The following is a 24,015-nucleotide window of genomic DNA, read 5'->3' as shown; positions in this document are numbered from 1 at the left end:
CTTGAACCATCTAGCCATTTAAAACTCTTCAGAAGGGACACATTTTGAAAATCTCATTGGGAAGAGAGAAGGGGAGAGGATTTTGCCAAAAAACTTGTCGCCATTTCTTCCAATTAAAAATTCTGTGCATTTTATACTGGTTTTTTATTTGCATAAGAAGTTTGAGAAAAGCTAGATTATATCAATTATGTCTATGGGCCAGGCAGGTCCTCACAGTTACGTCACGGTGGTGGTCAGAGGTGATGTGGTATTATGCCATTAGATGCATCCTTTTCAGCTCGGCCTTCGCATATTTGAATGTCTCTCCATTTAAAAAGAATTGCGTATTGACATAGTGTCTTTGTTTCATATAGATCCTGAATCTGCAGTTTTGTAGCAGCTTTCCAGTCCCTATTGTGCATTTAACTCAGATTTGACAGAAACCACAGAATGGTTTTGTAATGGATATTATCCGTGCTCCTGGTCCCTGAAATGCCTTTTGGATGGGCTAATATCAGCAAAATTTTAGTGGGTAGTCAGGGAATTATATAGAAAACATGTAATTGGACTTCATGAGAAATTGTTGACTAATACCCTTCTGATGGTACCTTCGTATCGTCTATGGCTGAGTAATCTGTGTAAAGTGATTTGCATCACAGCCGAGTTAGCGTCAAGGGTGTACTTTGGACAGAAGGCACACTTTAGAAATTAGGATCTCCTTTTTTTTTTTTTCCATGTGAAAATACACTACATATGCTCCCTGTTTTTCTCAGGGACTATCACACAGCCCTGAAACATTTACAGCTTTGCTTACACTAGAAGGAGAGGATGAGAGGAGAGGAAATATGACAGTGGGGGCTGGTGGCAGCGTGAAGCTGCCGCTCTCCATGTGCTTTCAGTGCCTTGTTTATTGCTTCGTGCAGCACAGGCTAGATGAGGCTCATCAAGAGCCAACTCTAATTGAAGCTGTCCAATAAAAGTGCTGTTATGAGCAGATGTGGCTGTACCAGGAATATTTTTTTTTAATGAACTTAAAAATATTTTAAGACCTAAAATATTTCTGGCCAGAAACAAGATACTTGGCACAGACCGAGCATTTAAGCTTCATCGCGGAAACTTATCTCAATTTTCTCACGCCATTCCTAGTCTTCAGTTTCTCCTGGGGATCTGATCATTACTTGGCCCCATTAATGCTGTGTGCTTTAAAAAGTTTTATTTGGTGTGCTTTTCCATCTTGACATAAACCACACCTTTTGGGATAGATTTTTATTGGAGACTGGAGGAAAAAAGTCTCTCACTTGGTAAACATATCAGGGAATATTTAGGCACATTTTTAACTTACATATTCACAATGGGGCCTTCTTCCAGCTTTCCCAGGTGTACGTTTCCACCTTCAGCCATGATAACTTGATGCCTGTTGAAAATATAGGTACATTTGAAAGCTGGAGAGGGACATTTTACAAGGGCATGTAGTGATAGGATGAGGGGTAATGGCTTCAAACTGGAAGAGGGTAGATTTAAGGGTGGTGAGGCACTGGAACAGGTTGCCCAGAGAAGCTGTGGATGCCCCATCCCTGGAAGTGTTCAAGGCCAGGCTGGATGAGGCTTTGAGCAGCCCGGTCTGGTGGGAGGTGTCCCTGCCCATGGCAGGGGGGTTGGAACTAGATGATCTTTAAGATCCCTTCCAACCCAAAACATTCTATGATTCTATGATTTTGTAACCCTTTTACCACCCACGTATCACAACTCAAACGATAGCAACTGAGATGCTGCTCATCTCCACTCGGTGTGAGACCAAAGTACAGCAAAATTCGTCATGACCTGTGCAGGGTGAAAAAAGGTGGTAACTGTGTACGGTGAAGAGCAATTACCAACCTGGGCAGCAAAACTCAAGCACATGGGCCTTCCTGGCTGCAGCTTTGTGGTACCTCACTGCAACCGGACAGGGCTTCTCAGGCTGTCCTTCAGTAATTCCCTCTCCTGTCATTATCTCTCTGGAAAACTGACCAGTGAATTAAAACGTGGGTGAGTCAGTTTAAATGAAATAACCTATTATTGCCCATGTAATTCTGCACATATAATATTCTTGCACATATAATTCTGGTTTTGATTGAAGCAGCTGTCTTTAGGAGTCAGAAGCTCAAAAGAGAGGTATTTTATAGAATGATCAGAAAAGTTGAGCAAATGTGACAGCAATAGGAGAAGGTGGATAGCTGAGTTTCATTTTAGGCTATTCAGGCTATGTCCTGCTGGTAGAAAAAGGGCTTACAAAAAAGCAAGAGTCATGACTTGAAGGTGAAGAAGGACTATAATTGAAAGAAAAGCTTAAGCAGGTGTTCCAGAGGTGTAACTCTCTTCTGTGCTTTGCTTTTTGTTTGATCTAAGCCTTTGCAACATCCCTGCTGTGTTGTTTTGATGTGGAGTGGTGGTTCTGTGTTCCTTAGAGAGCATTGCTTGTGAATTCCTCCCTGGCAAGGAGGACACCGCGGTGCAGGGGCATGCGTGCTGCTCTGGGGAAAGGAGGAGTGAGCATAACCATGCTTTGGGCTGTGAAGCTACCTGTGAATGGAGAAACCATTCTGTACTAAACCCTAATTTATTACCAAAAAAAAGACATAAGGGAGAAGTTTGCTGCATCCCTGCAACAGAGGTCACTTGTTGGCAAGAAATTATTTAACCTTTAGCAGTGCAAGGCGATGGCTGATTTGTGAGCGTGGTTGCTTCCAGGCTGTCAGTCGTGTGTGCTGATGCAGAACTCGCGTTCCCCATGGATTCAGCACTGTCAGACCTATTACTTTTTCTTATGGGGATCAACATTATCTTGGGCAAAAGTGTCATGCCCCATTGTGGGCAGGGTTGTCTCCTGGAGGGCTTGATGGCTGGCGGTGGTGCCATACCCTGGTTGGTGTTGGAGCAGCCGGCTGGAGGCACGGGCCAGGGAGGCGTTGAGGAGTTGCTGGATAGGGCTGGGGAGGATAAGGTAGGAAGCAAGGAGCTATTTTATAGCTGAATTCTGAGCAAAGACTTCTTTGTCATAAGCGCTGTCAAACAGCCTCGTTGCTACGGCAACACCGGCTAGATAACCCATTTGGGAAAATACTTGTCGGACCTAACACTCTATCATCTGTCATTCAATAATTTCATGTTCATAATAACTAGGAAATCAATGGCCATCCTCCGAGACAGTTTGCTGAGAGGGTAAGCGTGCTGCTGCCAGCGCGCAGCCCAGGCTTCTCTTGGCTTGCCAGGAGGCTTGCGCTGGCCACGGGACGTGGGCCATCACTCGCTCGCGTGGACCCGCTTGGATATTTAAGACAGGTTGAGGTTCGTGATCTAATTAAACTGTGCTGTTGACACCCGTAAGAGAGAGAAGCAAATGGCATATAAAGCGGTTGTTATAGTGTGAGGAAACAAAGGTTTGGGTAGAATTAGCATTTCGTATTTTAAAATACCGAGGGAAACTGTGTGCTCAAGTTATCACATGGATGGCATGAACAAATTCAGTAACTTAAAGGCATTTTTTTCTTATCTTGGCTTTCTAATTAAACTGCTTATCATCATAAAGGCTGTGTTACCTGCATGTTATGTATTGAATATAAAGCAATCACGGAACGGTAATTAAAATTCCTAAACATGCACCCATTGACTTTACATACAATTAGTTTACTGCAGTGTGTCATTTATTAATAGCACAAGTTTTCAGAACTGAGCCCCTGGTTAGCTATGCAGGAAAAGATGTGTTTAGTAATTACTTTGGTAATGTTTATCTGTTTTGAAAAAATGCGCTAATATACATCTCTGGAAAGTAGTACTATAAATAAAAAACATGTTAAATTTGAGGCTTGGGGAGAGAGGAGGAATCCTTGCTGATTAGGGTATTATAGACATGAAGAAAAGGTAATTCTTATCACTCTATTAACAGTATTTGAAAGATGCTTATTCTCATAATTCACAACAGGAGTTTCTTTTTCCTTTTAAAGATTCTTTTGGAGCACAAAGATAAGGTGGCTTTTTTCCCCGCTGACTGTTTCAGCACATTTTGGGTCCAATTAGCAGACAGCTCAGGGCAGACGCACACAGGGCCACTGGCCAGAGCTTTGGAAACAGACTTCTTGTTTGTGCTGGGGAACGTGGTGAATACTCAGGTCAGCTTTTATGGTTTTCTGTGAAGAGGACATGCCTTTCGAAGGGAAATTCGTGGTTCACTCTGCAAATGTAGTAGTCAGTAGTCACGTGCAGTGATACCTTAGGCATTAGCATGGGAAATGGGAGGGCATCCGCAGTCCTTCTCTTTTTGTACCCAGAGGTAAAACTGAGAGCATCCAGGGTGATGACTTCAAGCTCTTCATTATTCGATGCCCTGCTGTGGTTTCTTGAGGTAAGCAATTGCTTCTGCAGCTTCTGAAAACTTGTTTGATTACAGCACATCCAATTACAGGCTCAGTGTGTGCTTTCTGACTGAAATGTTTTCAGCTGTTCAAATCAGCAAAAATACTTGCAGGTCCTAATTCCTGGCTCTAAATTGTGTTAAGTCTCAGAAGCAGGGTGTATTTCATTTGTCCACGTGCAGTTTAAGTTTGGAGTGGTTTGGATTTCTGTATTATGTCAGGTTTGGAAAAATAATTGCCTGGAATAGATCTGTTCAAAAGTGTGAGAAGAAACCTGTTCTTTTAATGTTCTCCAACATTCTGGGTTCAGAGAAGAAGACAGAGGTTTAGGAGGGTGCCGTTGTTAAAGATGTCAAAGCCCAGCTGTGGTGAGACCCAGAACTCAGTTCAGGCAGAGGAGGAGTCGAGATTTCATTGCGAGGGACCCATTGAAGAAGGACTCCCTGAAGGAAACAGACTTAAGGAGATGTATGAATGAGATACCAGAAGAAGTTTGGCATAGAAGAAATAGAATAGTTATCCCCAAATTACAGAGCTTCATAAATATCAATAGAGACGTCCAAGAGGAAGAATTAAGTTGGACATGTTAAGAGAGGGCTGTGGGAGCAGGGGCAATGATAGGAGAGAGTGACAGATGAGCTTTTAATGCCTGAGTCTCTGGTGGTGAAGGTGTGCACCTTGAAAAAATACGTTATCTCAGCAAAACTATGCAAAATGGAAATATTCAATCAACAGCAGGCAGGATTGACAATAGTGAAGCTGTGATGTGGCTCAGCCTTTCAGGGGGATTTTTTGATTCCATATGGAAAACCAGTCCATACAATTTGGAGAAGGCACCAAAGGGGTTAGCAACAGACTCACCGTTGAAAAGAAATGAGAAACTATTCTCAAGAAAAGCACATCAAAATAACAAGCTAAGAAGGCATAAGAGCAGATGGCTGGAGAGGAAACAAGTAGGTGCTTGAAGTGGCACAGGTAACTTTTCACACTGCGTCCATGTAGCAATCCTTGTTGCTGTCGGTTTTGTATAGGAAGTAATCCGCTCACCTGTGTGACAAAATGACAAAGCCTTATTTCTTCATGTGCACAGCTGCTGGGTACCTCCTGTGCGTGCACTGCCACAGCTTCTTGCCAATGCTCCCACAGCCTCTCTGGTCACCTCCCTTCACACCGGGGCATTTGGCAAGGGACAGACTGTCTTGTGTGGGCGAGTGAACATGTTCTGCTGTCTTATTAGTTGGCAACTTTTATTCAGATTATTAAAGAAATGCAGAGAAGCAATATGAAAGTTCATTTATTTACCTTTATGAATGGAATCGGCAGCTTCCGTGACTTCCTACGGGGATTCTCATATTTACTTTGTGTGGACTTGAAGGAAGGAGTTATAGAGATATGGAGGCATTTATTATTTATTGGTTAGGTCTTGTGCTTTCCCCCAGCATTTGTCAGTAACTGCTATTTTCTGTCACCCACTGGAAGATGGAAAGGATAAGAATTTGCAAGAGCGCCGAGGGAGCACGAACTGTGACTGCCTCTTCCATACTTAATGCGAGTGGATAAATACACAACATCAGTTTCCAGTGCGAGCGCTCGCTTCAGCCGTGCGGGTCCTCCTTCCCTGCCGCTCCTAATAGAAGAGGAAAGCCAGGAGGAAGTTGTAACGTGACATTCCCTGTGTGTTGCAGGCGATAAATATTGCCTCCCGTGGTGCTGCTTTGATGAATCTGTTTTTAGTCAGGGGTTAGATCAGTAAAGCTTGCGCTGGAGAGTGTGAAATAGCATTGATCAGGCTGACTTCTGAAGCAGGGTGAAAGACAAAAAAAATCAATTAAACCTGCAACCCAGGCATCCTGGTTTATTTTGCTGCATGCAGGAAAGCAGGCGTGCAGCAGCTGTTGCTTGCTGTAACACCCGAGCTGGGGCTGTCCTGGGGAGCAGCCTCGGCGAGCCTGGCTCAGCCCAGCCTGCTTCGGAGGCTTTGGCAGGTTCTCCCATCTGCCAGCCACTGGGCACAGTCATAGAGTCACAGAATGGGTTGGGTGGGAAGGGACCTTAAAGATCATCTATTTCCAGCCCCCCTGCCATGGGCAGGGACACCTCCCACTAGACCAGGCTGCTCAAAGCCCCATACAGCCTGGCCTTGAACACCTCCAGGGATGGGGCATCCACAGCTTCTCTGGGCAGCCTGTTCCAGTATCTCATCACCCGTGTAGTGAAAAATTTCTTCCTGATATCCAATCTAAATCTATCCTCTTTCAGTTTGTAGCTGTTGACTCCTCATCCTATCACTACATGTCCCTGTAAAAGTCCCTCTCCAGCTTTCTTGTTGGCCCCCTTCAGATACTGAAAAGCTGCTACAAGGTCTCCCTGGAGCCTTCTCTTCTCCAGGCTGAACAACCCCAACTCTTTCAGCATGTCTTCATAGGAGAGGTGCTCCAGCCCTCTGAAGTCTGAGGAGGTCTTCTTCATGGCCTTGTGCCCAGCCAGAGGGATTATGGTAGAGTTCAGCTTCTGGGAGGATGCATGGGGGGGAGAATGCTGGAGAAATTTTGAAGCCAAAGGTGAAAGGATGTAAGGTAGAGAAGAACTGGGAAGGAGCAAGATGTGATGGACAAAGGCAGTGCACAGCCGCAGTGGCCTGTTTGGAGTCATCAATGGATGAATGGAGAAACAAATGCAGAGTTGTGGTGGGGCAAAGAATTTAAGCTGGACATTGCAAACAAGAAAATATGGAGCAGGATATGCAAAAGTAAAATCTCACCATACAGTAAAGGAAGGACAGGAGAGAATGAGATAGAACTGCAGCATTGGTTTGCGTTGCCAGCTGGAAAATAGTGCCAATTTTATGTGTGTTCTCTGTAGTTTATTGTAAGAGCTACCTTTAAAGAGTTTTTTGTTTAAAATTGGGTTTATAGTTGTACTAGTTTTGTTTCTTTGCAAGGTATACAAAGATCTCGAAAATCTTTTTGTTATCCCAAACAATTGCTGAAATTCATTAGTTGCCATCCTCTGGTGTGTTACCGCTCTGCCGTCACCCGCTGGGGGCTGGGTATCTCCCTCACCATGGAGTTTCTTGGTGCTTTCTATGCTGGTACTGAATTTTGAAAATTATTTGTCATATTTCAGTATTATGCTTTGCTACGTTTCTGTGTTATTCACACATTTGTAAAATGGTGATAACATTACCTGACTTTGTGAGGTACTTTGATATCTCTGTATGAAAAATTCTGTATGAAACTTGACTTCTGTTGTTAGGTAAATAGTTTACTGACATTTGGATTTTATTTTTTTTTTGTACAAGTTAAATTTAATGATTTTAAATAATCTGTTTTACCTGCTCAGAATTGTTTGCTCTTCTGCTTGTGCCTGAAGGAATAAAAAGTATTTTCAAACAGAAAATAGACCTTTATATAAATTGTTCTCTCTGCCAACAGTACAAAGAGGGTTTAGACAAACCATCCGAGGATGGCAGGTTTTTAAGATCTTTGCTTTTCATCCTTACTTTATCACTTAACTTGATATTAGGATAGCATGTGTCCACAACAGCACCTAAATGATTCATTTTATCAGTTGAATTGTGACCTTTTGTGAAACGTCTATATGATGAACTACAGTAGGAAGCAGAAAGATGGCACAAGTGCCTTCTGCATTCCTTTGTAGATGTACAGAAACCTGATCATTTTACGTGGTGATTTTCATGTGGTCATAGTTGTGTCCGTTCCCAGTCGGCTGGTGATCAATATGCATATGTCTCATAACTTAATAGAAAGAAGACACCCTGTAATCAGGGAAATTAGCAGCTAAACAAGAGTTTGTGGTCCTTTTCTGTTGAGGTCAATAAGAATGCAGCTATGTTCATGAGTTTTGGTAAGAAAGCCATGAGAAGCTAATTTAATTTGAATTTGACAGGTTTCCAGGAGGAGTAATCAGTGAAGTGTCAGGATTACTGTACAAGACTTGTGTAATTTTTTTCAGCGAGGATGAGCCCATCCTGATTTAGGTTCTGAATACCTTGCATCAGGAATGTGTCCACACCTTTTATTCTCTCTAGATTTGGTCTTTGTGCAGGAGAGCTCCTGGGCGCATGCTTATGTCTTGTTGACAGAAATAGCTGTTAAGGATGCTGTACTAAATTCTCTTTGGGGTTTTCTCTGTTTCTTTAACTATATCACTGATTTTCTGTCTTCACAGTTCCAAACACCATTTTGGCTAAGACGTATGCTGAAATCATTTTCCCACGATTTTCATTCCAACCAAAAGTGGGAACGTTGCCTAAAAAAACTGTTCTTACATGGTAACCCCGTTCTGAGGGATGCGTAGCATCCAAACTTTTGGGTAGCTAAAATACTTGAATTTTTAGTTCACCTTTCTAGCTTGAGACAGGACTCTCTCTCGTTTTCCCTGAGCTGACAATGTTGTTGCTCACTGCATGATAAAGTATGTTTCCTAATTTATTTGACCATCACTATTTGGATCCCCGAAGCATTACAGTAAATCCCTAATGCATCTGCCGAAGGGGACGAGAACAACCTCACAGCTTCTGGCTAGTCACTCCAGTGACACGGCGAGGTCACTCTTGAAGGCAGTAACTTTTGAAGAAGACCACAGTGGGACAGAGAAATATATGTTGTTACACACAGGTAGTGTTTAATCCTAGAAAATTTGTTGTCTTTTGCTAGAAGTCAATGACTCTTTCAGAAAACTTGTGATTCAGGAGCTGGGGGAGGAAAGGCATTGTTTGCCATAGCAACCTTAACATCCCGTTACAGTATGTCTGTCAGTTGTGCGACGGCTAATTTATCATGTAAAGTGTACGCTACGTATGTCACATTTTACTGTCTGTTCATTTGTTTTGATAATCAAGATCTTGACAGATTTGTCCCACATGGTAGGATTTATAGTAAGGATTTTCTTATCACTGAATTAAGTTGATACATATAATCCGAGTGTCCTGCACAAGAACTGAATAGAAATGAAAGAGATTCAGACTAGATGTGAAGGTCTTGCAGAAAAAACACCACCACCACCCCAATCCATTATTCTCCTTGATTATTTTTTTTTATTTTTTTCTCTGTGTGATTTGTTTCATATCTCTACAGAAGCAATCACAGAGAAGAGAATAAGCATTGACTTTGAGAAGGTTAAATATTTCCCTTTCTATTAAAAGATCATTCTGTTTTATAAGGTGAGAAGTGTAATTCTGTAAAAATGAAACACAAGTGAGTTCTGGAAATGTGCTGCTTTTCCCTCCAGTGTACACGCTCGCATACACACCGCCTGTAGTTTGAAGCCTGATAAGTAAATTCATTTTTCACAGATGTCACTTCCTCCCCTGTGGTAAATGAGAGCATCTTTCTCTCCTCTCTGAAGACGACGAGTTGAAAACGTGGGGGCTGACTTCTTACAGACAAGTAGAAACATGGACAGATTTAGCCCCAGGAGATGCCTACCTGGCCTGAAGCCCGTTGTTTTCCTTTTGAGGTTAAATGATTCAGTAGTGCTGAAATTGTCTCTGGAGTATATGAGATCAGGTTTATCCATTTTTGTATTACAGCAGAGTCTGAGTGGGCAAGCGGATAGGTAGATGCGGGGGCACAGGGAAGGTGTGTGTCTGCCTGTGAGCATCTTTAAGCTCTTAGAAATATAAGTACATGATCTGGGTTATTGGGGAGCTGACAAAGGTTGCACAAGTGGCCTTGAACTTTTTGAGGCAGAGGACTCTGAACAATATCTCCTAAAATATCTATCCTGCAAGGATATAATTTTATTTTATTATTCTTTTTAAGAAATAGCAGTGTTTGCTTTTGGTAAAGTATAAGGGTCCCTGGGGCACTCACCGCACTGTTGGACAAAGCAGGGTGGACATCTCCTAGCAAGTGAATACATTCAGATAAATCACAGAATGGTTTGGGTTGGAAGGGACCTTTAAAGATCATCCTTTTCCCAGGCCTAGGACTGGAAAGAACATCAGTGGAGAATTACAAAGCAGAAATTCTTTGAGCAGGAGATTTCTGTTTCATTTCTCACCATGTTTCTCTGTTCTAGACTCTACCTTACCTTTATTTATGACTGATACTGACAAGCGAAATACACTAGGGAGCTCGGGTGTGTGTTTCAAGAGGAGCGTATTTTGAAATCCAAAATGCAAAACTTCAGGGAGATTGTGTTTTCACTGTGTGAAAGTTTAACTGGGAAGGATTTTCATCCCAGATGAATTGCACTGGTGTTGCTACTGTTTTGTCTATTAATACTTACTGGTGAAGCAGGGCACTAAGGGCTTCATCTTCAGAACACACTGGGTTTTTTTTAACTGCTTCAGTCTTGGTACAGTCAATGAGACCCATGCCTCTCAAATTCCCGCTTCCCACCTGAAGTTTTCTTTTAAGTGATTCTGGTGTTTACAGGGTTTCAGATGGTTTCTGTGCCAAATACTAGTTGAGCGCTTCACTTTAATTGGCACCATTCTTTGACTGTGATGTGAGTGAATGCTTTTCGTCTACTGTGTGTTGTCCTTTGGCTGTTTTAGGAAGCTATATTCAAGAAGTGTTTTTAATGCCCCTGTCCAGAGGGCTCAGACGAGCCACAAGTCGTGGCGTGCTGCAGTAACGCTGAAGGGGAGCGCAGGGGAGGCAGCAGCCGAGCGGTGGCTGTGTGGCAGAGGTGTCCCTGTGGCGGGGCAGTGAAGGCCAGGCGGGCAAACACCCCCTGAAACCACTGGCCTGTGACGAATCTCCCCTCTGAAGTTGTCAAGCTCTGGGGTTTGACTTCATGTTCCAAGAGGAAAGAGCAGATTTCAGACTAAGGGTTTGAAATTTCATTCAGAGTTAAAGTGGGATTTGCTATGCTAATTTCTTTTACACGGGACACCAAAATAGAAGAAAAAGTGGCATCGTTAATTTGATTTCATTTGTCTCCATCCGTGTGCCTCTGCAGGAGTTTTTTCACTCTTTCTATTGTTTTTCTTCCTAACTTCTTATAGCTGAGTTCAGACCTGGCGTTGCTGTTTCGCGATGGCCCTGGGTGAGCGTTGCAGGGAGCGGGGTTTTTGGGGGATGCTGGCAAGGCTGAGGTCTGCTGCACCGGGCGGCGGGGCGGGGCTTGGAGCAGCCGGCGTGGGGACCGGGACCAGGCTCTGCCCAGGCAGCCAGCTGGGTCAGCATCCAGCAGACCCTCGCACCTCCCAGACAGCTGGCACGGTAACCAAACACCAGCAGTTTTCAGAGCAAGACGCATCTAATAACATTAGTTTTCTTCTAGAGCAGACGGTAAGGTAACTAAAGCCAGGTTGATTGGGCTTCGTTGGGATTTTTACCTAATGATCTTCTAGAAAGCAGGTGCACTGGCAGTGATTTTAAGCTTTAGAAAGCCCAAACAGTGTACAAAGTAAACCTTTGACGCTGTGGGGATTTTATAGGAGGGGCAGCCACATTAGGTTTAGATCATTACAAAGCATTTGATGACTACAACAGAATTAACGGCACTTTTATGGTAGTCAGTTAATGACTGTCAACAAACAGAGTTGATTTCAGTTCAAATTGTAATTTTAAATCAAACTAGCCAGCTGTCAGACGTGGGAGCGGTGTGGACGGTTCTTCCTGCAGCATCATGTGGTGCCACTCCTGCATCCATCATTCTATCAGGTGTGTGTTGGGAGCCAGATTTGAGATTTGATCACATACACCACCTAATACTAATTTTAGGGTGATGCAGTCATGATCAGTTGCACAAAAACAACCATCTCCCCTCTGCCTCACTGCTCCTTTAAAGACTTAGGTCATTTCTATGTTGCAAAATCATTTTTTACTATAGTAACGTGAACTTCTGACAGCTATGTTACATCTTTATGCTTTGGCAAAGGAGGAAAGCAGCTGCTTTTATGGCCTGATTCAGTACAAGTCTCCTTTTGAGCTTCAATACCATGGAAATCCGTTCAAGGCCGTGAAAACTTCCCTAATCCCCAGGTTTTTTTTCTAGGGCACAGTAGTCCATTTTTATGGGGGAAGACAGAATAATCTATTATATTGCATGTATCCCTCAATAGTTCTTCCAGATTGTCAATTGTATGAGCTTTGAAAGTGAACAGTGAAGTGTCTGTGTTGGTAAATATGTGTCCATAATGGCATTATTCATGACAGGCTACTTTTCTCAGCAGCTTTATCTCACTTCTGAAATACTCGGATGTGCCAAAACTACTCTTGTAGATTTATCCAACTAATGGTACTTAAATTAGAAGGCAACCAAAAAGGAAATGGTCCAATCTACCTCTAGCTAGTATATTTTAGCCACTCTGGGATGAAGACATGTTCAGCCATCACCCTGGCCTAGATATATCTCTTGTTTAGTTTTTCTAATCCCTCAAATTGCTGTGATTGTCATTTTTAACAAGGGACTTTCTCAAGTCATGAGTAATGTTTTCTTTTGTACTTTTATACTGATTAGCACTCCATGCGTATTACTTGAAACTTTTAATTAAGGAACTACACAAGACATTTTAATTACATTCGAGTGCTGGAAACTGCGAGGGTGGCCTCAGCAGAAGAACTTGGATGGGTGTTAACAGCCCTCCACAATACGTTCTTTGAAAAGCTCTGAAAACTCAAAAGGTTCATTGAATTAATGCTTTTGCAAGACAGGTGTTACTTATTTTATAAGAATGTAGAAAGGAAGAGCTTTTCTAATGATGCAGGTATCAGAGGAAAGAACAGAGCCAAGGAGTCCTCACCGCTGCTGTCATCCTCTGAACCAGTTCTTGCTGCTTCAGCATTTGAATTAGAGTTTTGTACTGTGGGCTCGGTTTCTCATTGAGGCGTTTCATTGATATTTGCCTTTGTTTGGTCTGGGCCTGAACTTGGTGTGTAATATCTCAGTTCTATACAGTCTTTCTTTACCACGCAGATGTTAAAAAAAAAAAGCTCAGATTTAATCTTCAAGTATCGCAAAAAATTCTGATTTATTTTTTTTCTTTTAATGGACATAGCTTAAAAAGCTTTGAAACTAGTGAGGACAATAAGAAAATGTACTTTTATAAACGTGTCTGAAGTCCAGAGTCATTATGTGATCATTAATAAAGCCTTGTAACGCACTTGGACTACATAGTGTATTGCCAGCTAACATTAGCAAGGAAACTTTAATACCTATTCTAGCTTTTTTGTGCAAGAACTGGTAAATTTGGAGCTTTAGAATTGAATTAGTAAAGGGATCGTATTGCCAATATTAGATTTCTAAGAGGCCAACAATAAAACGCAGGCAAGCTATCAGCAGCGGGATGCATGGAGAGAAACCTCGCTGCTGTACTTGCTCTCATAGCTCCCAGGAGTGGGTGAATTACGGGCTTCCTAAGCAGGCAGATGACTACTGACAGTTACCTGTCGTAAAGTTGTCTAATACCTTTTTGAACCCTTTTCTGCTTTTTGATTCCAGCGAGTTTTAGTAATGAGTTCCACAGTCAAATTACTTGGAAAAAAAAAAAATCCAGACTGCCTTTTGTTGCTTTAAATGTATTGTCTGATTATTTCATTGTGTAATGTGAGAAGGAATGGCTTCCGTATGAGGGGAAAAATTATAGATTAAGATGAAAGATGCAGGGAAAGTGAACTATTACACATCTGTGTTTCTCGTCTATTCTTCATAGCTCTTCCATTTCCATTAAATGATTTAGAGATGGAAAGACCAGGACTGCTGGCTGTATTCAAATGTGGATATTGCTGGGGTCTGTGCAGTTTCATGATGATAGTTGCTGCTCTGTTGTCAGCCTTTTCCTAAAATTCCTCACATTCTGCTTGACTTCTTACTGTGGATAAGCATTGAACCTGTAGTTCAAGGAAACTATCCACAAGTCCAGATCTATTTTCTGAGTAGAAATAACTGCTTTAGAGACCACAAATCTAGATATTTTAGCAATGTTCCCTAAGTGCATTATTTAATGTTTATTGACACAGGACTTAATATCCCAATTTATCTATAATCCGAGTTTTTTTCTACAACTCTATTCTGCCGCTTTACATTTGTCTATCCTGAATAAAATTTTGTCTTTTCCTTTAAATCCTTTCAAGCTTATTTATGAGTAATTCTACTCTGTACACTCCATAGTGTTCAAATTCTATAGTGCAGTAAAGAATTATCAGTCTGGTTTCACGTGATCACATAGTTAAAAAAAAGTAAACATGCGTCAGATAGTTTCATTTTAATTAACTGATGAGGTAAACAAAGTCAAGAGAAGTCCAGTTTCTCTTAGAATTTGTTAACGAAGTCTTTAGTTTAGAGGGGACTCTTATGGACAGCATTGACCGATTTCTTGATTTAACTGACACACGTCACTTGTCTTTATGTATTTCAAATGCCTTAAAATTCAGTATAGGCATCATTTGGTGTTCTGCAACACTTCTGTAATTGATTATAGCAGCAGTTTAAGAAACTATAAGGAAGCCACTCAGAGTAAAAACCTACAAAAAGAATATCCTGGATAAAACTTTGAGAAAGAAACGAGAAAAAAAGGTATCTGAGAAGTCTGAAGTTTGTCCTGTAGACCTGGTAAAGGAATGGTACTTTTCACAAAGAAAGCTAGCAAGCCCATTCGTATGGGAGTGGTAAATAAACAGTGCTTCGTTTGTTTTTTATTTTAATTTTCTGTGTAGAACAAAAGGGATAAGTAGCTCTTGTGTTGTAAGCAATCATGGCAGAGAAGGTTCCTCATGTGCTTGCTTTCCATTTCTCTCTAGACATGTATTTACATTTTGGACTAGGAATCCCATAGATCTGTGTCAATTTAACCACGGATGGAAAAAAAATAAAAATCAATAGACTGGACTTGTTGGACTTGTTTCATATGATGTTGTAGGTACTCTGTACCTTCCAGGAGGTATCTGAGCCTAATGGAAGATTCCACTTGTGGACTTCATTTGATTTGCAATCAGGTAGACCTAAATAGTCTTCAGATAAATTACAATCCTCCTGGAAAGTACAGAACATGGGAATTCCACGTCCTGACTTTCCTCCTACCACCCTTATTCTTGCTGTGACTTTGAGCAGTGCATGAAGTCTCAATGTCTGTGCTAAAGGGTATAAGTTTAAACAAGTGTCTTTCCTATGGACATAAATTATTGTTCCTGCGAATATTGCATTTTACTGTAGGTACACATTCTTACTTTTTTTAATCATGCATTTTGTAAGTGTGTTCTGGTGTTTGTGTAAAACATATAGTGCATTTTTACCTTGAATTAGATGTTCATGTATCTTTTGTAGGGAGTGCAGTTGAGTTTTCCAGTATTTGGAAAAATCCATTTTATTGGAGCCTAAGCCTATTTCAATGACTCTATACTTCCATGGTTTGCACCTTCATTTAGCCTACCGAGTAATATACATTATGTTATTTTAGAGTTCAAGCTGGTTAGTTTGTATGCAAATTCTGAGTCCTTGAGTTACGTTTACTGAAGGTTTTTAAGTTTTTCTCTGCAATCATAGGGCTGGAAAATTCCTTGGTTTTCTAATATGCAAACTGATGGACATACACGGTCACCTGATTCCAGCAGCTGAGACTTTACGGAAAACACTAATTATCACCATGAACTAAAACATCTGGCCAGACTGAGGTCAAGTCTTATGAGTTTGAGCCTTTGTTTGGGACAGTGGGGATAAGCAAAGGGTTTCTCCAACTCTCTTTTTCTTACGATGTTTTTGTTTTACAGGTATGCAGCCTATAAATTGCATTGCCATCTATTCTGTGAGCTCAATTTTTGGGAATTCTTCAAAATTTATGTGGAGTAAATGCAATGGGGTTGGTAAATTCAGGAGGAGAGTGTGAATTCAAGGGCATGCAAAGGAAATTTGGAATTCCGTGTTTGCCTCATTGGGTTTTACCACTGAATTTGGTCCAACAACCTCACTATCCTCACTTAAAATGAACGTTATATTTTATTACATGTCCTTTAGCTGTGTGATAAAGATGATACAAAGGAGTGAGTGGCCTTTAATTTGCAGTGTCGTTGCCTTGAATTTTTTGCTATGATAAACTCTCAATCATGCGTGCTTATAGTTAGACACTTCTATACTTCAGTGAGGAAACCATACACCAAAAGTGTAAGTCATCTCCTAGATACTTAAAGTGAATTAAGGGACCTAAACAAGGGCACCTTGTTTGAAAAAGTTAACAGAAATTTTGCTGTAACTCTCTTAAAATTAAACTCCATCCCTTTGCATTACTACATTCCTGGTTTGACTATAAATTATGATTTTAGTCTTTACGGTAACATTAAATTGTAGGTGATGAACATGGAGAACTCCACAATCAAGAAAAGCATTGAATTATTCAAATATCTTTGAATTACATGTAGAATAAGAATTACTTGATTATGTTTTAGTACCTTTTTGGTCCCTTTTGCTACAAATTTTATGTTAGAGGGGGATTAAGAGAAGGGAGAGAAGGAAGGAAAGAGCGAGCTTATTTTCTCACCAACATCAAATTCAACTTGACCAAAGCACATCATGTATTTCATTTTAGTCATCGGTTCAGTCAAGTTTTGCCTTGAATGTCATTCTGTGCTGCACAAAGTTTGGTATTTTGACCACATGTAAAATCAAAGCAGCATGTTTAGATGGAGCTCAAGAACCTGGAAGTGCACCTTTCCTTCTCAAATAAATCTCTTCAGCCCTGCAGACTGTGCGCATTAGCGGCCGCAGACACTGAAGACAGAACCTTTTTACTCTCTGTATGGGCAGAGGGCAGGCACTTGATAAATGAATGGAGAAGCCTATGTCGGCTTCAGAGAAGGAAACAAAAGAACCAGAGGAAGAGCAATGAAAAAAGAGACTGTCAGGGGAAACTGCTGAAAGATTAACTGCAGTTTTCCATTGCTTATTTTGTCTGGGTTTTTCTTTGTTGTTGTTTGTTTCTTGTACCTATACAACTGGATTCCTGTAGTAATATATCCTTTCCCCCCCCTTTTTCTTCAGAACTAATTTTAAGGCACCATCAAAAATACATCAGGGCAAATCATGTCTCCTTTTATGAGTGTAGTTCAGCTTTCAGACTGCGTATGTGTCAGAGGAAGAAGTTGTGTCAGTAGAAGGGGAGAACACTGTTATCGAAAGAGGGCATGGTTGTCCGTGCAGGACTGTTGTCTAGTTCATTGGTCTGACTTTCTTAAGTTCAAAATTTACACATCTGAGAATCCTTCTGCACCTCACAATATAGAAACCTTCAAAGACTGAGTTGATGTTTCCTTCATGGGTTTAAACCTCTCAGCATGAACAGCATCTCATGGGCGTGTGGAGGAGAACACAGGCTGATTCTTTCTAACAACGATGAACCCACCTCTGTGGTTCAGCTTGGAAACTCTTGGACTTTGGGAAAGTGCAGAACCAAACCTGCCTGCTCAGGTTCTTCCACCAAATAAAAATTAGTCTTAATGTTATGCTTCAGAACAGTGCTGGAAGCTGATACGAGAAGAGCTTGCTCTGTTAATGGTCATTATTTGATTCCTTCTGACTCTGCTCATTTATTAAAGGAGATGAAATTTAATTAAGATTTCGTCTCAACCTATCTGTAATTTACATAGAGGTTCTAGCAAACTTTACTAATATGCAGAGTTCGCGGTAATGGTCTGTTTTTTCCTGTAGGTTTCTCTGCTTGGCTTTCATCCCGGCTGTTAGGTAAAATTAAGGCCCAGAAAATCGGATTATTGCATCCCAAGGGGCAGGACTGATAAGCAGCACATGATTGTTGATCTGCTTGCTACCCGACGTTGGTGGTGTTTGAGGTGCTGCTAGATGCAAAGCCAATTTGTTAACAATTAGTGTTCATTAGAATCATTTCCTGTTATCGATTTTAAATGTTTGACAAAGCACTTTTAGGAAACTGCACCCAAAAAAAAAAATGGTAGCTGTACATCAGTGCTTAGTAATTACAACTCTTTAGGGCCCAGTGTCAATCTTAACTAACTGGTTTCATTGGTTTCCAAGTAATTATTTCTGCTTTGGATCCCACCTGCTAACCCTTCCAGATTAAAGATGCTTTGGAAGAAGGACGTAGTTCTCGATTAGCAGAGTTGCTGAGAAAGGAGTGATAAAACAAAAGCAACTTTTTTTTATTTTCTGTCCTGGTTTGTCATGGCTTGGACTTTTTTATCTTACACAACTACCAAGGGATTACATGATATACAATATAGGAATTAATGTCAGCCTGGAATTGAGTGTGATTTCCATTGGCCTTACCATTTAACATGTGGGTTTAATTTTAAATGCATCCTTGCCTTTATACACACAGTGAGAATTGTGGAGCCATTAAAATCTAATTTACAAATAGTAAAATTAGATATAATGGCATGTTATGATAAAAGCTGTGATATCTAGGAGTATAAGAGGGTATATCTGTTGAGTTTCTCAGAGATTGGGGCTATGACTACTATTAAACTTTTACATGCCGGAAGAGACTTGCATGTGAGATTATTTAATAAACAGTACAATGTGTGTATGTATGTAAAAAGCACCAGATCAGGCACACCTGCGTTTCTGCATATACTGGATATGTATGATGAGTTGTTGTAGACTCGTGCCTTTTATGAGTACAGTGGAATTTTGCCTAAATTTGGCAGTGTTGAAGGTGAAGCTAGCAGTATAGCCATGTGGGTTAATTTTCTCTCCTTCCTTCTTTGCTTTAAATTTTTAGCAACATCAGCTCAGGTTTCACAAGCACTCTCCTAAAATGCTTGCAAATACTGTAAATGTATTCCATGATCCCTGTTGCACAAGGTGGAGACCTAACATAAGACTTGGCTTGTGCCTTTCCCACCCCCATTCATGAATTAGTCTCACAATTACTGTAAAAATTAAGGCGAGTGTGGCTGAAATACATGAGGCTTAGTCCCTCTAACCTTAATAAACAGAGATGGTATTGACACAAGTGAATTTTGTTTAACCACAGTACATTTGCTTCTTAATTAGTGAATATTCATCTGTCATCAGCAGCAGCTATGACACCCCTCCCCGCTAACACGTTCTGTCATAAATAATCAATGAGAGGCTATTAATATTCATGAGTGAGAATCTGTGTAGTCATGTGCACTGATGCAGAGACAGGGGGAGTGTTGCCATGAACTGAGTCGAAACTCTGTGTGTGTGTATACGTGAGTGTAAGATAGTTAGGGAAAGGGAAGAAGAGCATGCTGCTACACACTGCCCTGCCTCGCGCTTCCAGCGTACAGTGGTGTGCCTGTGTTTCGGGGCTGGAGTGACTGATGAAAAACAGTACTCAAGTCTGGAGGGTGATTCCCTGTCAGTGCATTTGCCTTTCAGTGCTGGAGAAATTGGAGGCTGTGCTCTTGTCTTGCTTATTAGGATGGGCTGCAATCTGTGCACTTTTCAGAAGAGAGAGGAGCACTACAAACTGCTCTATGAAGTTTCACAGGTGAGTGCAGAGGATATTACCAGCATCTCCAGAGTAAAAATGTGTGTTCTTTACAGAGAGTAAGTAGAGATGCTTTTGTTTTGCTTTGCCTTTTTTTTTTTTTTCCCTTTGCAAAATTGCTAGCTGAGTTGTTGGGGGGGGGGTGGTATTGGTGTTGGTAATTATTAGTATTTTGGGTGCCTGTTGTTTTCTGCTCGTTTGCCACTCCCCCTTCAGATGACTTCCTGTGGGATTCTTTTAACATTTTTGTGCATCTTCTGCCAAGATGTCAGTCATATAGCAGCAGTCTCACTGAACCGTATCGGTGATGTTTTAAGGGAGCCCTTGGCTTTGGTAATAAGACTGATTTCAGATAAGTTGCACTGCTGCCTTTGCAAGTGGTAGGTCTGTGATCTCAGGTTATTTCCAAGTTAAGGAACAAAGTTTTTTATGGCATGTCCGTGCCGTACGTTTAAGTATGTTAAATTTTCAGATTAATTAATTAAAATTGAAATGATTCTGAAACGTGCTTGTCACCTTTAGACAGGTACTGAGTACAACAGGGTTTCCACGAGTGAGGTGTGCTGCTTGTTCATTCATTGTGTGTGTGTTATTTCTGTTTACTACTAGACAAAGATCTTAATCCCATCTAGATATTTTGGTGTCTCTTTCAGCGTCATAGCAGCGTGAGTAGCAGTGTAGCAGTGTGCTGCTAACCTGTCCCCAGCTCCTTCAGAATAAGATAAGACGAAATAAGCACTTACCATAATAGCCCATAATTTTTGCTCGGATCCTATTGAATCAGTATTTGATTTGCAGCTTTTTGTTTGGTTTTTCCTCTTGGCGCAGCGGACCCCCACATACTAAAGTTTAGTGCCTTTCAGCATCTGTTCTCTCCCTCTCTGTAATTTGTCCTGGCTTTGACACATTGCCGTTGACGGAGGCTGAGCGCTTGCAGTTTTGGACCGCGCTGCTGCTGACAGGCAGCGCGGAGGAGAAAAAACAGCTTACGGTGTTGGTGGTCTATTGGCACAGCAGCAGCTAAGTGCCCGTTGCCGACCGGTTCCCTCCGAGTTCCTCCTGACGTGATTCATTTCACAGTGGGCTAATTACAAAGTGGATTCTCTGCACATGAAGCAGCCTCCTCAGTTGCAGTGTTAATGCACATTTTCATGGTAATGTGATCAGAGCCTCATTAGCCAGTTTCCAAAATGATCCTCTGCATTAATTAAATATAAAAATGACTCTTTTTATCACCATAGAGAGGAAGAAGAAGATTAACATTGTTAATTACTACTGGGGGCAATGCCTCTGCATCATTTTTTACCACAGAACCAGCAGGCATATTCAGTCCTGAAAGAGTGTCCGTTTGCAGGTAACCTGCCCGTTGCTTTGCCTGGTGAAGACGGTCTCTAGGTGGAACACTTCCCTTTAGTTCAGTAGTTAGTTGTAATCCCATCATCATGTTTCCTTACAGCAATAGCACAGGGAAAAGCGTAGCAGCACGTTTCCCTCTCCTCCCTTCCCCCTCCCCAGCTCCGGATTGCCAAACTGATCTGAAAGTGTAAAATGGAATTCTGTGCCAGGGAATAAGAAATGCAGGTTGTGCTATGAAGGGAATTAGACGTTTCTTAAAGGGCTGCACGTGTGTAAGGAAAAAGAGGCTGTGCCTGGTTTACAGCGGCTGCTTTTTCAAAATATTCCTTGCAGTAATGTTGCCTAGTAATAAATGCTGTTGAAATGATCAGCAAACCCAAAGGTGGGGTTTTTAAAGAGATTCTAGAGAAATCCTACACTTTATCTGTTACCTTCTCTGCTGTTGAGTTGGAGTGTCTGTGGATGCGAACAACCAAGGTACAAAATGAACGAATGCTTTCGCTTTTTACTCTGGTGCTTGCCAGATAAAGTGTAATCCCTGGGAGGATCTGACAGGTTTCCTTGGGGAGCTGAAACGCAGTGAGTGAGCCTGGTGCTGCATCTTGTGCTGTTAGGGAAATGTCACTGATAAGGTGCAGAAGGAGAGCAGAGAAATGACTTAGTGTGCTCGCTGCCAGATCCTGTGTTCATCTGTAAACTCATCCCTATCTTTGTTTCAGTGTATACAGGTCAGAGCCCAAAGGATACCGAGCATATTTTTAACCAGGTGCTACAGTAGAGACGGGGTAGTGTCTCGCACCACAACTGCTTCTGTGTACAATACGGACCTGCTGCTATGGGTGGGAGCAGCAGCAGAATATGATACATTAAATTAAGCCAAGGCAGGCGTTACTACTTGATTTGCAAATGCCTTTTTAACTCTCCAGTCCTGTAATTCCTATACCACAGCCTTGGCTCTTTCATCTGCATGATTTCTGGAGAGCTAGGGAGAAGTTAGCCTGTGAGGGACATGAACTGACTGAGGATGAGCTGTGGCTCACTAGCATATGTGGATGAGATAGATTAATTTATATTCATATAAAGAAGCAATCCTAGCCTCATCTCTCACCTTTCCCATGCTGGGCTACCTGATACTGTGTGTGGTCTGTGCCCTCATGTGCTTAAAAAATACAATAAACAAAGGAAAACGTGTTTGCAGAGGAAAACCATGCAGGCGCTTAGAGGGAGGCGTGTATTTTGCTACTGTTTGTAGTGAGGTCAGACTCAGCACCGGAGAGCTTTTTTGTTGTGGAGCTGCTGGGAAATGAAGACATCATTAGAATATGTATAATTCCTTGCTCTTTCCCCCACCCCCTTCCTCCAGGCTCGTTTGCCTTTCCCTGAGATAGCAGACCATGGTGGCCCTCTCCAAAACCAGCATTTGCTCGCATGATGGAGACTTTTATTTTGATAACTTTGTCTTGCACGTGCAGACTGGGATTAAAACAAAATGTCAGAAGAGTCATGTTTTAAGAATGAAAGCTTTTGAGATACCACGACGCATTGGTGAAGCACCCTTGTGCTTCAGAGTGCCTCTTCGCCTGTCCTCAGGATGCAAGGACGGCTCCACTTTGCTTCTTGACTTCACTGTGAGAGGGTATCAGGCATAGCACCCCCCCCAAGTCCTCTTCTCCATACACCTACTGGTGGAGAAATGGAAGATGTCTCAATTTGAAATTTACGGCCCCTACATGCTACTTCATGGAGCACTTTGTAATTATTTCCTGTGTGCTGTATAAGCAGGATTCAGCTAATGAAAGTGCAGCCAGGAAGTCTACAGCAAGTCACTTAGAGAAGGTGGGACCTGGTGTATGCTCGTGTCCATTAGGAGGAGATCTCTGCCATTCACAGCTGATTTTTTTCTTGCACTGCTGGCATGAAAGAAGTGAGTTCAAGTCATTTGTTAGCTGCTTGATGAGGACTATTATCCTTTAGGGGAAAGAATCAGAGAAATATGGTGAGTGGAGAGAATGAAACTGGAGCACCATCTGATCAATCATCAGCAGTGGTCTTTAATAGGGTTGTGTGACACCCAAGGAAATGCAAATTTTTCACAGAATTCTGCAGTATTTCATATGGAAATAATTTCTGTTTGCTGGAATTTTTATGCTTTGTTTTCAAAATGTGCAGTGAACCCAGAGGAAAAGAGGGTATGGAGAGAAAGAACACAGTACTTTTGGAGGTCAACCAAAGACCAGTGTGAACTTCTTTTTTGAGTTACATTTTAAGAAGCAGTCCTGGCTCAGGTGAGCTTAGAATTGAAAGGGAGAAAGGAGAAAAACTAGAAGGGAAAACAGAGGCAATCTGGGATGGTTCACAAAGTCAGTGGTGGAGCTGGGATTAAAACTAGAAGGTTGCACATTTATATTTTATATTTGACCTGCGATGTTAGTAGAGCCTGCTTGCAGCGTTTTTAAATCCTCTGAAGACTGATTATGCAGTTTGCTTCTCATGTTGGTTTCCATAATTAGCATAAAGCTCAAATTTTCACCAGTTTAGAGTTCTGATTTTATGTTCATTTTGGTATCCCCTGGGCTACTTGAAGCACTGAGTTTTAGTGGTACATCTCTTCAAATTCAAAGGTGTTCACAAGAGAGACATCAGGCATGCCCACTGAAACATCAGAGGCACTTCTGTGTTTTTCAGGAGATGCTGCTTATAGCTGGCATTGGAATAAGGAAAGAAGACTGGAGGCCAAGCAGTGTTCCTTGTCACTGGGTCCTGCCTTCTCTGGTCTTGATGAAGTTTGGTTTTATACAGAGGATTAAATAGACTAGATGACGTGATCCTTATTTTCTTTCTGAACCAACCTCCAGCCACTAGTATTCATTTTTGGTACTTATGCCATGTGAA

General features: G+C 41.6%; 1 protein-coding gene across 3 annotated transcripts in view; it reads left to right on the top strand.

Annotated features, from left to right (window-relative positions):
* The window catches only part of PDZRN4 (PDZ domain containing ring finger 4), a 249,170-nt gene that overhangs the window by 123,911 nt on the left and 101,244 nt on the right, over positions 1-24,015 (top strand). The window contains exon 1 of one of the 3 annotated variants that reach the window (XM_054213682.1): positions 19,699-19,767. The exons of the other annotated variants lie outside the window; for them this stretch is intronic. Coding sequence (XP_054069657.1) covers positions 19,699-19,767 — 69 coding nt within the window. Of the gene's footprint in view, positions 1-19,698; positions 19,768-24,015 lie in introns of those variants that run through there. 3 annotated transcript variants of the gene reach the window in all.

The sequence above is a fragment of the Rissa tridactyla genome, chromosome 1 (genome assembly GCF_028500815.1).
Source record: "Rissa tridactyla isolate bRisTri1 chromosome 1, bRisTri1.patW.cur.20221130, whole genome shotgun sequence".
Lineage (NCBI taxonomy): Eukaryota > Metazoa > Chordata > Aves > Charadriiformes > Laridae > Rissa > Rissa tridactyla.
The sequence above is the reverse complement of the archived record's forward strand: the minus strand, read 5'-3'. Positions and strand labels throughout refer to the sequence as shown.